Consider the following 15,531-nt stretch of genomic DNA (forward strand, 5'->3'; position numbering starts at 1 on the left):
ATTAATCATATATATGTATTTAATATTGAGCTCAAATGGCATTAGATTTTTTATTCTCCATATTTCCAGCCCAAAACTTAAATTTCATTCTGAGATATTGTCTGGTTGAGACTAGAAGTGTGTATTTAACGTTCATACTTTCAATACGTTCATGCAGGTGTGAGTGAGCCATCAGATATGAAGCTCATAAGTCAAATAAAGATAAATTTTCCAATCAATCATCCTTAGTAACTGCCTGGTCAGTGTCACTGTGGTTGAAATTAGACTACTAGTTTGTTCATATTTTGGAAACAGAACCAATTCAATTTATTAGAATATACTGCAGTAAATTGCAAGCTAAAATAATAATTCAGTGAGAGGGAGCATTCCTGAGCATATCCCTAGTTGAGACTAATAACAATCTGGAGTAATGTAGTTGAGGTTGAGGAACTGTCAGAGCTGGTGGTAGAGTTCATGTGATGACAGTCCCGTCCATCACAGTCAAGCGCATACACTTTTCACAGCACTCTTCTGAAGTCTGACATGTAAGGTCCTTCAAAACCACTACTATGACACTTCAGTCTGTCATATTAACGCAGAATGACCTGACATTTTCTGCCCTTTAAATGGTATGTTGTTCTGAACTATCTGAAGAGCAATTCTGCGTAATGGAGCACTTTATTAGGAACACTGTAATAATACTGTATAAGGCCTCTCTTTGCTCTCAAAACAGCCTAAATTTTTCAAGGCACAGATTCTGCAAGATATTGTAAACATTCCTTTGAGATTCTGGTCCATGCGGACATACCTGCATCACACAATTCCTGCAGATTTTTCAGGTGCACTTTTATGCTGAGAATCTTCTGTTCTACCACATCCCAAAGGTGTTTTATTGTATTCAGAGCCAGTGACTGGGAAAGCCACATTGAACTCATTGGTATGTTCATGAAACCGGTTTGAGATGACTTTTGCTTTGTAACATGGTGCATTATCATGCTAGAAGCAGCCATTGGAAGATGGGTAAATTGTGGCCATGCTCAGAAACAATACTCAAATTGAATGTTGTGGCATTCAATCAATGACTTATTGGTATTAACATACCCAAAGTGTGCCAAGAAAGCATAGCCACACCATCACACCACCTCCACCATTCTGGACTGTTTATACAAGGCAGGCTGGGTCCATGTATTCATGTTGTTGGTGCCAAATTCTGACCCTACCATCTGTGTGACTCAGCAGAAATCAAGATTCATCAGACCAGGCTACATTTTTCCAGTCTTCACCTGTCCAGTTTTGAGCCTGTGCCCGCTGCAGCCTCAGCTTTCTGTTCTTGGCTGACTGAAGTTGAACGTGACGTGATCTTCTGGTGTTGTAGCCCATCCACCTCAAGCTTCAAAATGTGCATATCTGAGATGCTTTTCTATTCACCACAAATTTACAGAGTAGTTAGATGAGTTACTAAAGCCTTTCTGTCAGCTCGAACCAGTCTGGCTATTCTCCTCGACCTCTCTCATCAACAAGGTGTTTCTGTTTGCAGAAGTGATGCTCAGTGGATGTTTCTTCTTTAACTGCACCATTCTGAGTAAACTCTAGAGAGTCTCATGTGTGAAAATCCCAGGAGATCAGCAGTTATAGAAATACTCAAACCAGCCCATCTGCCAGATAATTGAATGAACAATGAACAACTCCTTAAAGAGTTGTACAGGTGTTCCTAATAAAGTGCTCTGTGAGTGTATTTTGTTTGTCGTGTCGGATAGTACCTGATTGAGTTGGAGTCTCACAGCCATCAGCCTCTGGGCAGTTGCACTTGATAATGACAAGTTGCTCTTCAGGTACTCGGAGAGCATCTCATTATCTCTCAGCACACTGCGCAAAGGAATTGAGTGACCTGAACACACACACGTACGCACACATTAAGAAGGTGTTTTGTATGAGACAGCATGTTACTGTTTTATGAAAAGTGGTTTTAATTAATCAAATTCATCAGTCATCTTGCTCCAGCATGCTTTTTCAGCCTGTGCCCAAATCAAATGCAGTTTAAATACATCAGTTGCAACATGACACTGAAGCGAAATTGAAGCCAAAAGTCATCAACAACTTATTTTCACAGAGATTTCGGGCTTATAAGTCGTTGCTAATTAGCAGCTAACCAAATCTGCCTCGTATGAAAGTTATCAACCATGTGTGAAGCAATGTTATTATTCTCCTGCCACAAGGGCTGTCTTTTATTATCCTCTTATTGGTGTGCCTTCTTATATAAAGCTCGAGCTGTGTATTAGATTTGTGTTATGCTGTGTGCTTGTGTGTACGTGTGTGGGTGTGTAGCGAGTGTAGCGGATGATAATATTCAGATGGTCATAGTGGGAGATGCTGAGCCTTATTAAACACATGTTGGTCCTTAAAGAGTTGTTCGACTTTAATGAAATACACAGATTCAACCTCCAACAGCTATGTCTGAACACACACACACACACACACACACATAAAACACATTCCACTCCTCCAACATTCCTAGCCTTTGGCTTATTTGGCTTCAAGAAATGTTCATAACTGTTCATAGGGTTACATGGCACCTACATAAACGCTTCAAGACAACCTGACCTGACGTAACCTGACATAGTTATTTATATTTATTTACATGATTTATTATAAGATAGTGATTATTTATAAGATTGTGTTATGACAGTTTTCAGGTCGAGCATAGCTCACTGTACTTCTGGTATGTCAGAGTCAGATAAAACATATATATATATATATATATATATATATATATATATATATATATATATATATATATATATATATATATAATTGTCATTACAGTGCCATGTCACTGTTATAAGAGTTCTTAAAATTCTTGCCAAGTTATCCTATGACCATGTGACCTGGAAATTACTATAAAACTGTTAGACATTTATACATGTTTAAGTTCTGTAAGTTTATGTCAGTGCTCATAATAGACTTATTTAAGCGCCATCAAGCCCTATTAATAAAATGTCAGCAAAATAGTTTTCCTCAAAGGAAAATGTCCCCATATCCATACCACATTAGTAATGCGGCCTGTTAGTGTTTTATTTCAAGCAGTCTTGATGACGGACTATGTCTGCTGTTATAAGCCTTTATGGATCTTTGCTTTCATTTATGTCTTTTGTCATGATGGGAAGTTGCTATGTACTGTATGTACTGTATGAATACTGCACTATTACTGCCTTGTTTTTTTCTCTTCATGGAACAATTTGACATAACACCTATAAGACGGCATACTGTATAAATTGACATAATGCCTGGCATAGATACTTGTTGACATAAGGTGGGGTTATGACACTCTTCAAGGTGCTTAGGAACGACATAAAACTCACTGTACCACTTGTATGTCAGAGTCAGTTAAAGAAAGGTCAGAGAAAATGCATATTACTGTGGTTACAGGGCCGTGGCATTGCACTAAGCACCAACAGGACGTTATGTCACGCTGTCATCATGTGACTTTGTCATCCATGAAGTACACTAAGCTACAAAGTGCGCTATCATGAAATCGTAATGTCAGCCTTGTATCATGATGACAAAGAATAGAATCTTTATAGAATCTTTATAATATATGTCCTGTAATTATCATTTATTCATGTTTATCGTGTGTATCATAATTGTCTTATATAGGTATTATGTACAGTATCTCACAAGAGTGAGTACACCCCTCACATTTTTGTAAATATTTGATGATATCTTTTCATGTGACAGCACTGAAGAAATGACACTTTGCTACAATGTAAAGTAGTGAGTGTACAGCTTGTGTAACAGTGTAAATTTGCTGTCCCCTCAAAATAACTCAACACACAGCCATTAATGTCTAAACCACTGGCAACAAAAGTGAGTACACCCCTAAGTGAAAATGTCCAAATTGGGCCCAATTAGCCATTTCCCCTCCTTGGTGTCATGTGACTTGTTAGTGTTACAAGGTCTTAGGTGTGAATATGGAGCAGGTGTGTTAAATTTGGTGTCATCGCTCTCACACTCCCTCATACTGGTCACTGGAAGTTCAACATGGCACCTCATGGCAAAGAACTTTCTGAGGATCTGAAAAAAAGAATTGCTGCTCTACATAAATATGGCCTAGGCTATAAGAAGATTGCCAAGACCCTGACACTGAGCTGCAGCACGGTGGCCAAGACCATACAGCGGTTTAACAGGACAGGTTCCACTCAGAACAGGCCTCGCCATGGTGGACCAAAGAAGTTGAGTGCACGTGCTCAACATCATATCCAGAGGTTGTCTTCGGGAAATAGACGTATGAGTGCTGCCAGCATTGCTGCAGTGGTTGAAGGGGTGGGGGGTCAGCCTGTCAGTGCTCAGACCATACGCCGCACACTGCATCAAATTGGCCTGCATGGCTGTTGTCCCAGAAGGAAGCTTCTTCTAAAGATGATGCACAAGAAAGCCCGCACACAGACAAGCAGACTAAGGACATGGATTACTGGAACCATTTCCTGTGGTCTGATGAGACCAAGATAAACTTATTTGGTTCAGATGGTGTCAAGCGTGTGTGGCGGCAACCAGGTGAGGAGTACAAAGACAAGTGTCTCTTGCCTACAGTCAAGCATGGTGGTGGGAGTGTCATGGTCTGGGGCTGCATGAGTGCTGCCGGCACTGGGGAGCTACAGTTCATTGACGGAACCATGAATGCCAACATGTACTGTGACATACTGAAGCAGACACTGGGCCGCAGGGCAGTATTCCAGCATGATAACAACCACAAACACACCTCCAAGACGACCACTGCCTTGCTAAAGGAGCTGAGGGTGAAGGTGATGGCCTGGCCAAGCATGTCTCCAGACCTAAACCCTATTGAGCATCTGTGGGGCATCCTCGAACGGAAGGTGGAGGAGCACAAGGTCTCTAACATCCACCAGCTCCGTGATGTCATCATGGAGGAGTGGAAGAGGACTCCAGTGGCAACCTGTGAAGCTCTGGTGAACTCCATGCCCAAAAGGGTTAAGGCAGTGCTGGAAAATAATGGTGGCAACACAAAATATTGTCACTTTGGGCCCAATTTGGACATTTTCACTTAGGGGTGTATCCACTTTTGTTGCCAGCGGTTTAGACATTAATGGCTGTGTGTTGAGTTATTTTGAGGGGACAGCAAATTTACAGTGTTATACAAGCTGTACACTCACTACTTTACATTGTAGCAAAGTGTCATTTCTTCAGTGTTGTCACATTAAAAGTTATAATCAAATATTTACAAAAATGTGAGGGGTCTACTCACTTTTGTGAGATACTGTAGCTTTATGGGCTTATTAGTTCCAAAATATTTTTCCTCATTGGGAGAACATGTCACAATTGTATTACTTATTTAGACTATTAGGTGTTTTATTTTATTTCAAGCAGTCTTTATGACAGCCTGTCATGATGGGTTTATGTAAGTGCTATGTACTGTAGCTCTATGAATATGGCCCTTGTGCTATTTTTCGTCATAAAGAGAAATCTCCACACTATTTCACATTCTAAGCTCTCATTTAGTCAGTTAGACATTAATTTCAGCGATTATGATGAAAAGTGTCTGTTGTTATAAGCCTTTATAAATGTTTATTTAGGTTAATACTTATTAATACTTATTAGGTTTATGTAGGTCTTATCCAGCTCTGTGAATATGTCCATATCACTGCCTGTGCTATTGTTCCTACAACCTCTACATTCATTTAGTCAATTGGGTGTTTGGTCAAACTGGGTCCACTTCTATTATACATTACTTAAACTAGGCTGAATGTGTCTCTTCTTCATATAGGCAGATAAAAGTACTTCAGCGGCAAAAATTAAAACGTGGCTCTGAAATGTCACCTGGTGAAAGTGCAAACACAAGGCGCAGCAGTAATTAGAGAAAGAGCAGATGGGGAAGCATCTATTGGAAGTGGCAGCGAAGTAATTGAGCCATTCCACCAAATCGGTGACATTTCTGTCCCCAGGATGTATCAAAATGCATGAAAACCCTAAAATACATTTTATTATTAAGCAAAGTGTCCCACACATTAAGCGAACTTCAAATTTAAAATGTAGAATTAAAAACATTCATAAAACTACCTAGAACACAAAATAAAAGCATTTGTTGCTAAAAAAAAAAAAAGAAAGAAAAAAAAAAGCATGCCCCCACTCTCTATCTTACAGAGCCCCTAAAGGGACATGGTGGTGGAAAAAAATTGGGATGGGATTTTTTATTTATTTTTTTTTTACAGCTTTTGCGTTCTCTCACAAAACCTGTTATGAGTTCGGTCAAATACTTCCTGTTTATTTTCCCACTGGCAGTGGTTCAAACAGCTCCGTAGGTTCACAATGGAACGGTTCGTAGAGTTTTATTTTGAACTTTTGAACTCAAATATATAAAGAAATACGGTCTGTGTTTAGTTCGAGGCACAGTTTTGATGTAAGTGAAAGACACCTGAGAAGGATATTACGCGAAAAAGCATTGTCTCGACGAAAAAAAGATACAAGCACGAATCACCATGCAGAAGTCTCTCGCAAAGGACACAGGTTCCGCAAGAGAACACAACAGGTAGGCTATCTTTGCGAGGGAACGCAAACGTTTCTCGGGGGAACGCAAAAGTCGCAAAAGTTTCTCAGGGGAACGCAAAAGTTTTGCGAGAGAATGCAAAAGCTTTGAATTTTTTTTCTCCCATCCCAAATTTTTTCTCTATACTTTAAAATGAAATATGATTAAAATCCTTCAGAAATCTGTTTTTTTTTTTTTGCATTGTTGGGTGACTTTATATCCAATCTATGCTTTAAAATGTTCGGGTTTTTTTTCATAAGCAATCCATAATATTTTAGGTAAAATACTCATTTTTGTCATGTCCCCAGGTTTTCACTCAGTCCTGTTATCCTAACACATTCCCCCCACTAAAAAAAACATTACAGAAGACTCATTCTCAACAGAAAGTGGCATCATTTGGATCTTCTGAAGGCAATGGGAAGACCAAAAGTAAGTCTTCTCATTTTCTTTTCTGTATTAATAAATAAATGACATCGCAACTGTCTGAGAAGATCAATCTCAGCATACTGTCCTGTTACCTAAATTATTTGTTAGATGTTATTTGTTTATTTTAAAAATACAAATATTTGGTTAATCACTAGATTAAGCTCAGTATCCTCATGCTATCAGCATATATGTCATGTGGCTATATATCATCCATCCATCCATCTTCTATACCACTTTATCCTTCTTCAGCCTATCCCAGGGAGCATCGGGCACAAGGCGGGGTACACCCTGGACAGGGTGCCAATCCATCGCAGGGCACAATCACATACACATTCACACACCCATTCACACACTACAGACACTTTGGACATGCCAATCAGCCTACCATTCATGTCTTTGGACTGGGGTAGGAAACCCCCGCAGCACGGGGAGAACATGCAAACTCTGCACACACAGGGCCATGGTGGGAATCGAACCCCCCCACCCTGGAGGTGTGAGGCGAACGTGCTGAACCACTAAGCCACCGTGCGCCCGCTATATTTCATGTATTTGCTAAAAACTCAGTCCTGATAGCTTCAGTTCTGTTACTCATATAAACCATAACAGGACTGAGTAACAGTACCAGGAGTGAGTAGCATCCTCTGGTGTATTAATGTATTAGTGTGAATATTAGTTTATGTTATATGATTTACTTGATTTTGAAGTTTTACAGTTGCCATTACTTAAGTTGTAGACGTATCAGTTTTACTATATGAATACCATGCTTACAGGGAGACAATCCACCACTAAGTGCTGCAGAAAAGCAGTGACTCTATCGCACCCGATGCGATGCAGACCCAGAGAGGAGACGAGAAGGGATGTGAAAAATACAGGAAGGACCTCGAGTCAGGCAGGAAGAAACTAATCAATGACCTCAGTCAGAGAAAAAAAGCGCAGACATCGCAGAAAATGGAGGGAGAATTACCATAGGATCAAGGACAGGAAAGAAGCCCTCCAGCACCTCGTCACCCCTCCACACAGCCCCCAGTTATCACCAGAGCAAGCTGTACATCCTCAGCCATGCATTACCAGGTCTACTTTATGACATGGATCATGTGCCAAAGACAATGTGCTAGCGGAGTTATGATTAATGAAAATAGACATGATTTAGCCATCAGGTCATAGAGGTTAATTTAACAATGTAACAGTACACTTTCCTGACTATTACAAAGTGTCATTTATTGAGATGCATGCGGTGTTTAGTCAACATAATCAAGGGCAGAGAAGAAGCCGAAAAACACGAAAGAAGCTTCGTAAACAAATTCAAGAACCTGAAGGTTCTGTTGAAAAAAGAAACAAAAAAAAAAATATACAAAAGTACAAGAAAATCTCCAGCACATTGAAAAGAAAAATGCATCTCCACGCACAAAGGTAAACAAACAGTTGAGACAGCTTCCAAGTGCTGACGAGGGGGGAGATACACCGCCACACTCCACTCTCTATCTCCGTTCTCTCTGTCTCTCCTTCATAAATCTCTCTCTCACACAAGCTATGCACACTCACGGACACACACACACACACACACACACACACAGTCTGGATACACATTCCTGTTACTCAGCATTCATTCCTGTTACGCAATGTTCATTCCCATTATTAAATAGTTTTTCTCTAAAAAATAAAGTTAAACCAGTGCTTTTCTCAATTGTGTTATGTCAATCATTTATCTAATAGTTTAATTAATTACATGAAAAAAATAATAATTATAAACATAGGGTTAGAGTTAGGGTTACCTTAACCCTAACCCTAAGGTTTGGGTCTTCTTTAAAATGAATATGAATAAAAAAAAAAAAATATATATATATATATATATATATATATATATATATATATATATATATATATATATATACACACACACAAATATCATCCATCCATCTACCACTTATCCTTCTTCAGGGTCACAGGGAACCTGGAGCCTATCCCAGGGAGCATCAGGCACTAGGCAGGGTACACCCTAGACAGGGTGCCAATCCATCACAGGGCACACAATGACATACACACACCCATTCATACACTACAGACACTTTAGCCTACCATGCATGTCTTTGGACTGGGGGAGGAAACAGGAGTACCCAGAGGAAACCCCACAGCACAGGGAGAACATGCAAACTCCACAACTCCACAAACTCCACATAGCCCCGGCGGGACTCAAACCCCGGAGCCTAGAGGTGTGAGGCAAACGTGCTAACCACTAAGCCACTGTGCACCTGTGACAAATATCAGTTGTTTAAAAATGCAACCAACCATTTCTTTAAAATAAACACTTTTGTGAGAGGAAAACAAAGGAATGAGTTGACATTGCTTTTAAACATGCGTTTTAAAAGACACATGATTTTTGGACGGAGGACGGAGAAAAATGCATCTATCTCCTACTTTGAAACCTTGTATAAATGTAAAAAAAAAAAAGTTACCTCAGATTGACCAATATACACTTTTATCAGTGAAATATGTGTGTTATTAGATTCATAGTTGAAAAAAAGATAAATGAATAAATGAAGTTTAATTTTTAATAGTTACAACAAGCAAATGTTACCCATTCAGTGAAATAGCTCAATTAGTCTTTGCATTATGGATGATAATATCCAAGCTCAATTTTCATTTGAGTTCCATCAGTTAGGATAAGCATGAGCTCAACACACACACACTCTCTTTGTCTCTCTCTCTCTCTCTCTCTCTCTCTCTCTCTCTCTCTCTCTCTCTCTCTCACACACACACACACACACACACACACAGTGGCCTCAATCTGAACTCTATTTGAAGCAAGATTAATGCCATCACCTTGTGCTTTCATCATCTGCAGAAAGTCCTGCAGCACCACCGCCCTCTCCTTACCCTGTGATTGGTCACGTCCCAACCACTCTGTACTTCCGCTGCCCAAATCCGTTTGCCCACCTGCCCGTTCTCACCCTGTCTCTGACACTGTCGCTCGTTAATTATGCGTCCTCAGATCTCCTGATGAATTTAATCTTGTAAATTACTAGCCCACTATCTCAAAAATGCAAATGTACCTCGAGTGCTTACCTGGCAGCCAACAATGCAGCCCTCTTACGCCCATTCGCAAATGAGGTCTCTGAGAAATTTGAATATCATTAGACTGAATTAGCCTAACAAACACAATATAACAGGAGGATATACTGCCTGCCACTCCAGATCAGAAAATTAGCGTCATAAATTAGCTTGTGTGTGTGTTTGTGTGTGTGTGTGTGTGGGTGTGTGTGTGTGTGTGTGTGTGCAGTGCTAGAGTTATTACTCTCCTGGTGACAACATTAACTTGCGCCTTGCATATGTATTCACCCATCTTGAACTTTTCCACATTTTGTCATGGTACTACTATGTTATTTAACAAGCTACAGGGCCTTCCAGGAACATGTGGATTTTTATATACACTGTATACTGTATACTGGGGGGCTTAGTGGTTACTTTAGTAAGTGGGGGATGTTTGCCTCGCTCCTCTGGGGTTGGGGGTTCAATTCCCACCTTTTCCCTGAGTACGCGGAGTTTGCATGCTCTCCCTCTGCTTTGAGGGTTCCCTCCTCCCAGTCCAAAGACATGCATTGTAGGTTGATTGGCATCTCTAAATTGTCAATGGTGTGTGCGATTGTGCCCTGCAATGGGTTGGCACCCCACCCAGGGTGTCCCTGCCTTGTGCCCTGAGTCCCCTGGGATAGGCTCCAGGCTCCCCTGCGACCCTGTGTAGGATAAGTTGTATGGAAAATGGATTTCTGTATATACTGTATATACTGTATGCATGGAATTGAAATAAGTGGTTAGAGCCCCTGTTATTCACAGTACGAGAGGTCCCGCAAGCCTCCACCGGGTTCTCCCCATTCGAATTATTGTACAGACGTAAGCCACGTGGCGTTCTCGACGTCATTCTGGAAAATTGGGAGGAACAACGAAATATAAACAAAAAACGAAATTCAGTACGTTCTTGACCTGAGAGCAAAACTCTACACCTTAAGCCACATAACAGGAAAATTTGCTACAGGTGCAAGACCATCAAACCCGGCTGTATAACAGGGGTACTCGGCTACGAGAGATCAAAGACAAAGTGCTCATTTTGCTACCATGTCAAGCTCTAAATTACTCACCAATTGGCAAGGTCCTTTTGAGGTCACACAAATAAGCGAAAATAAAATAAAGAGCCTGCCCGAATGTGGGAAGAACTTCTGTGGTTTTTATTTGTAAAGAATTTGACAAATTTCACTATATTGATTTTTTCCCCAACTTCAATATTATGGGCTATTCGCTGTAGATTCATGGCATATTAAGTTAATTTCAGTTCCAGGTTTGAATTTTGGTTCTAGACAATACTCAGAAACTTGAGGAAGACTAGTGGTCAAGCAATCTGCAAACAAGCATACACTAAACAAAACTAAATCAGTAAATATCCTGCCACCTGTGGCTCAGGTGGTAGAGCGGGTTGTCCACTAATCGCATGGTTGGTGATTCAATCCCTAGCTCACATGCCTCCACGTGTCGAAGTGTCCTTGGGCAAGACACTTAACCCCAAGTTCCTCCCAAAGGCAAGCTAGTGCCTTGGTGTGTGAGTGTGTGTATGAATTAGTGAATGAGAAACAGTGTACACTGTAGAACCGCTAAGGTTAAAAGGTGCCATGTAAGTGTGAAGACCATTGACCATTTAACAAAACTAACTCAAGAAGGTCAAACAGTCAATCAAAACAGGGAGAGAACAAAGGCTTGCAATCATCACAGACACAACACTGGAGTGAGAGTTTGTAAAGCATCTCTGAGAGGCTGGGTTATTTGTGTCGCGACCTTGGAAAACCCTTCACAAGGTCAAATTTTGACATTTTCTTTTATACATCATTCTGAAAACAAATTAATCTGAAATATGTTTGTATGTAAAGTTCTAGCATTTTCTTTGGGAGTAATTCTGGTTACTCCCAAAAGTAAAAAAATAAATCGACAGACTATTTAAAGATTTCATTCCAAATTCACTAAAAGATGCCCTGCCTACCTCGACATTTAATACTCAATCTACTTATGGACAAACATGATTACTGCCAAACAAGATTACAAACAAGATTATCAGCCTCATCCACATAAATCTCTGTCTCATCACCTGAGGTAAAATTTACTTGCGGCATTTAAACATGAACCTCATCATCGCCCCTTCTTTCAACTGATCTTGATAAATGTCAATGTGAGATAAATGTATCTTCCCCATAACAACAATTATACATGTTTTCAAAGATGGAGCATCCACCATATATATATATATATATATATATATATATATATATATATATATATATATATATATATATATATAGAAAGAACCTTGTGTAAGTTCTTACTGTAGAAATGATAATGTATTAAACCCGTGATTATCCTTGAAGCCAGAACTATCGATGATTACTGTTATCGGAAAACTAATCACCTTCTGACTATTATGATTTGAGAATTCAACAGCTCACTCAACAACTGAACAGTTGTTACACATACACTCAGGTAGTCAGTGAATGATGTAAGTCCTTGGTCATTGTCAAGGCTAATAAGTCACGCCAAAAATAGCAGAGCAAAATGGATTTTAGTGGAAACTTTGTCCACCTCAGATAAAACCCCTTGAGCTCAAATGATTCATCCTTTCATCTTCTTACATGGGGTAATATCCATGAAATGAAGACCTTTGATACTTATATTCAGGAAAAGAAAGCTTTAGTGGTGGGCATGAATTAATTGAATATTGCAGTGCAGCTATATATAATAAAAGTCTGTTGGCTTTCTTTGCTTTTACCTTTGGCTGTATTGAAATTCTCAAGGACAGAAGACCATTTGTTGATATCGTCAGAGAGAAGTTTGATGTTAGACAGCAGCAAGGAGTCCGCTAAGACAGACTGAACCTCTGTTAATGCCTTTGCAATGCTGTTGATAAGAAAATAAGGGCATAAATGTAATACACAATAAAGAACACTACAAAAGACAGAAATAAAGCATAAACAGCTAATGCAATGCCCACTTGGTTATATTATTGAACATACACATAAATAAAGAACCGGAAAACTGTAAGAAACTGTAAGTTCATAAGGTCACCCAATAAGCCAGGGGTTCTTAACTTTTTTTGGCCAGTGACCCCATTTTAAGTACAAAAATTCTTGTAAGTTCCCACCCCTACATTAATAATAATAAAGTTATTTATTTTTATGAATCTTAGTCAGAGTTAGAGTTACAAATTATATCTACGACTTTGAAACGCCACAGTGCATTACAATAAATAAGTGCACAATCTGAAGAATGATGGATAACTTTATTATTTAAAGATTGAAACCGATCTTAATAAATAAATAAAAACACAAACATTAAAAAAAAAAAACATAGAAACACAAATCTATTGCAAATAACACTGAATTATTATAGATCAGAGAGAGAGAAAGAGAGATATCGCGCATGAGTTCTTTATATTTATACCCTGAATGATGCTTTTATGAATCAGTTTGAGTAAAATCCCCACAACTGCAGGCATGTTGCACTCACCACGTCTAATGAGAGGACTGGGTTTGTACGTCTCACTGCAGTTTATCAAAGTCAGGATTCTTAATCAATAGTGCCACTTTTGGTTTAAAGCACACAACGGCACAAAACGCTGCATCTCATAAATATTTGCTATCAAATTGTTGGGTTTAGCCTGGTTCATATATTGCTTTCAAATAATATTTGAGCATAAATCCTGTTACATTAAAAACGGTGCAAAATGGAGCATTCATTCCTGTGCTTTTATGCACTGGTTTAAATATAATTATACCATGCTCTGTCTGAATACTCAATTCTGATTGGCTGGAAGGTGTACGTTCAAACCGTATGCACATGCAGTTCCTGTCAGTTTAATCACAGTTCTAAATTAATGTGCTGCTAATAAACAACTGTAACCATAGTAACATACAGTTACATTTGCATACAGTAGTTAAACTCACAGCTTCATTATTAGTAAAGACGCGGCACAGACGCAGGTAATTCACACTTGCGCGGTCTCTCTCTGTTTTTCTGTGATAACTTTATTATTATTAATTCAAATAGACATAATCTTATTGCACTACATTATCTCTGTGTATGATTTAGAGTGGGCAGATCGATTGACCTGTATATAAAATAAGTAACAAAAATTAACCTTTATTTTTATACTTTCAGTCAAATTTTGCATTGCAAACATCAATGACAGCTTTAACTTGCTAGCAAGTGACCATGGAATAAGTGGGATTGTATCGTGGAGTGCATAATCCATGGCTAGGTGTGCATACACGATTTTAATGCATGATGCGGAGTATCCCTTTCATGGAATGTAAATATAACATAGATATACAGTATGTGTAAATATGCACTGTGCCAGTATATGGTCACATAAAGTTTATTAATCGAAGAGAATTTCACTTCGACACTCTGTGGAAGTGAGAACGTACATGAAGTTTGAAGTCAAGCTATTTTTTTTTTTTTTTTTTTAAATAAGCTATTTTTTAAAATAGTAAGCTGATTTTGGGGGATTATTCCCCTTTTTCTTCAATTACTATTAAATGAAATCTTTGGCAACGAAGAACCCTGGTGTTTGGTCTGCTGATCCAACACAACCTTTTTAATTAGGGCTGAAGGTTCATAGTAAATAAAAAAAGACGTTTATTAGTTACAATTACAGTTATATAGCGCTTTTCTAGACACTCAAAGTGCTTAATCTCCTCAACCACAACTAGTGTGTAGCATCCACATGGATGATGCAACGGCAGCCAAAGCGTGCCAGAACGCCCACCACACACCAGCAATTAGATGAGAGAAAAGGAGAGTGATGTAGCCAATTCAGAGATTGGGGATTATTAGGGAGCCATGATAGAAAAGAGCCAATGGGGATTTTTCACCAGGACACTGGGGTTATACCCCTTATCTTTTACGATAAGTGTCCCGAGATTTTTAATGTCCACAGAGAGTTAGGACCTCGGTTTAATGTCTCATCCAAAAGACGGTGTTGTTGTTACAGTATAGTGTCCCTGTCACAATACTGGGGCATTAGGCTCCACACAGACCACATGATGAGCGGCCCCAACTGGCCTCACTAATACCACTTCCAGCAGCAACCTTAGTTTTCCCCAGGAGGTCTCCCATTCAAAAAATGGCCAGGCTCAACCCTGCTTAGCTTCAGTGGGAAACCAGGTAAAAACATTACTCTGATGATCATAAACTGACGAAACCCATGGACTGATTATCACAATGTCTTCATAACATAATTATTATTTTTTAACCATCAGAAAGAGCAACGCATACTGACATGGAGTCGTTGAAGTTGTTGACCTGGCCGGGGGTTTCCCCAGGTGTCGGCTCACTGACACATGGATTCTGGATGTTGCAGACCATGCCCTGTAACCATGGCAACACCCCAGCCGAGGGCATCGGCTTGTTGAGGTAATGGCCTGCATTAGGAGAGAAGTGTGTTAGGAGAATATGTCTAACCTGTTATCATACAATAAAATGTATTCATAAAGAGAACAAATTCATTCGACACTGGTGTGTGATTAATTCAAAAGAATCTTGCATTCACACAT

The 15,531-nt window shown here is 39.3% G+C and overlaps 1 protein-coding gene across 4 annotated transcripts in view; it reads right to left on the bottom strand.

The window, feature by feature from the left end:
* LOC108260577 (phospholipid-transporting ATPase ABCA1) overlaps positions 1–15,531 on the bottom strand; it is a 200,801-nt gene that overhangs the window by 146,858 nt on the left and 38,412 nt on the right. For all 4 annotated transcript variants that reach the window (XM_053677629.1, XM_053677630.1, XM_053677628.1 and 1 more), the window contains exons 4-6: positions 15,258–15,399; positions 12,747–12,874; positions 1,740–1,867 (exon numbers count right to left, since the gene is read on the bottom strand). In XM_053677629.1, coding sequence (XP_053533604.1) covers positions 1,740–1,867; positions 12,747–12,874; positions 15,258–15,399 — 398 coding nt within the window. The remainder of the gene's footprint in view (positions 1–1,739; positions 1,868–12,746; positions 12,875–15,257; positions 15,400–15,531) is intronic.

Source organism: Ictalurus punctatus, chromosome 29 (genome assembly GCF_001660625.3).
Source record: "Ictalurus punctatus breed USDA103 chromosome 29, Coco_2.0, whole genome shotgun sequence".
In the NCBI taxonomy this organism is placed as follows: Eukaryota; Metazoa; Chordata; class Actinopteri; order Siluriformes; family Ictaluridae; genus Ictalurus; species Ictalurus punctatus.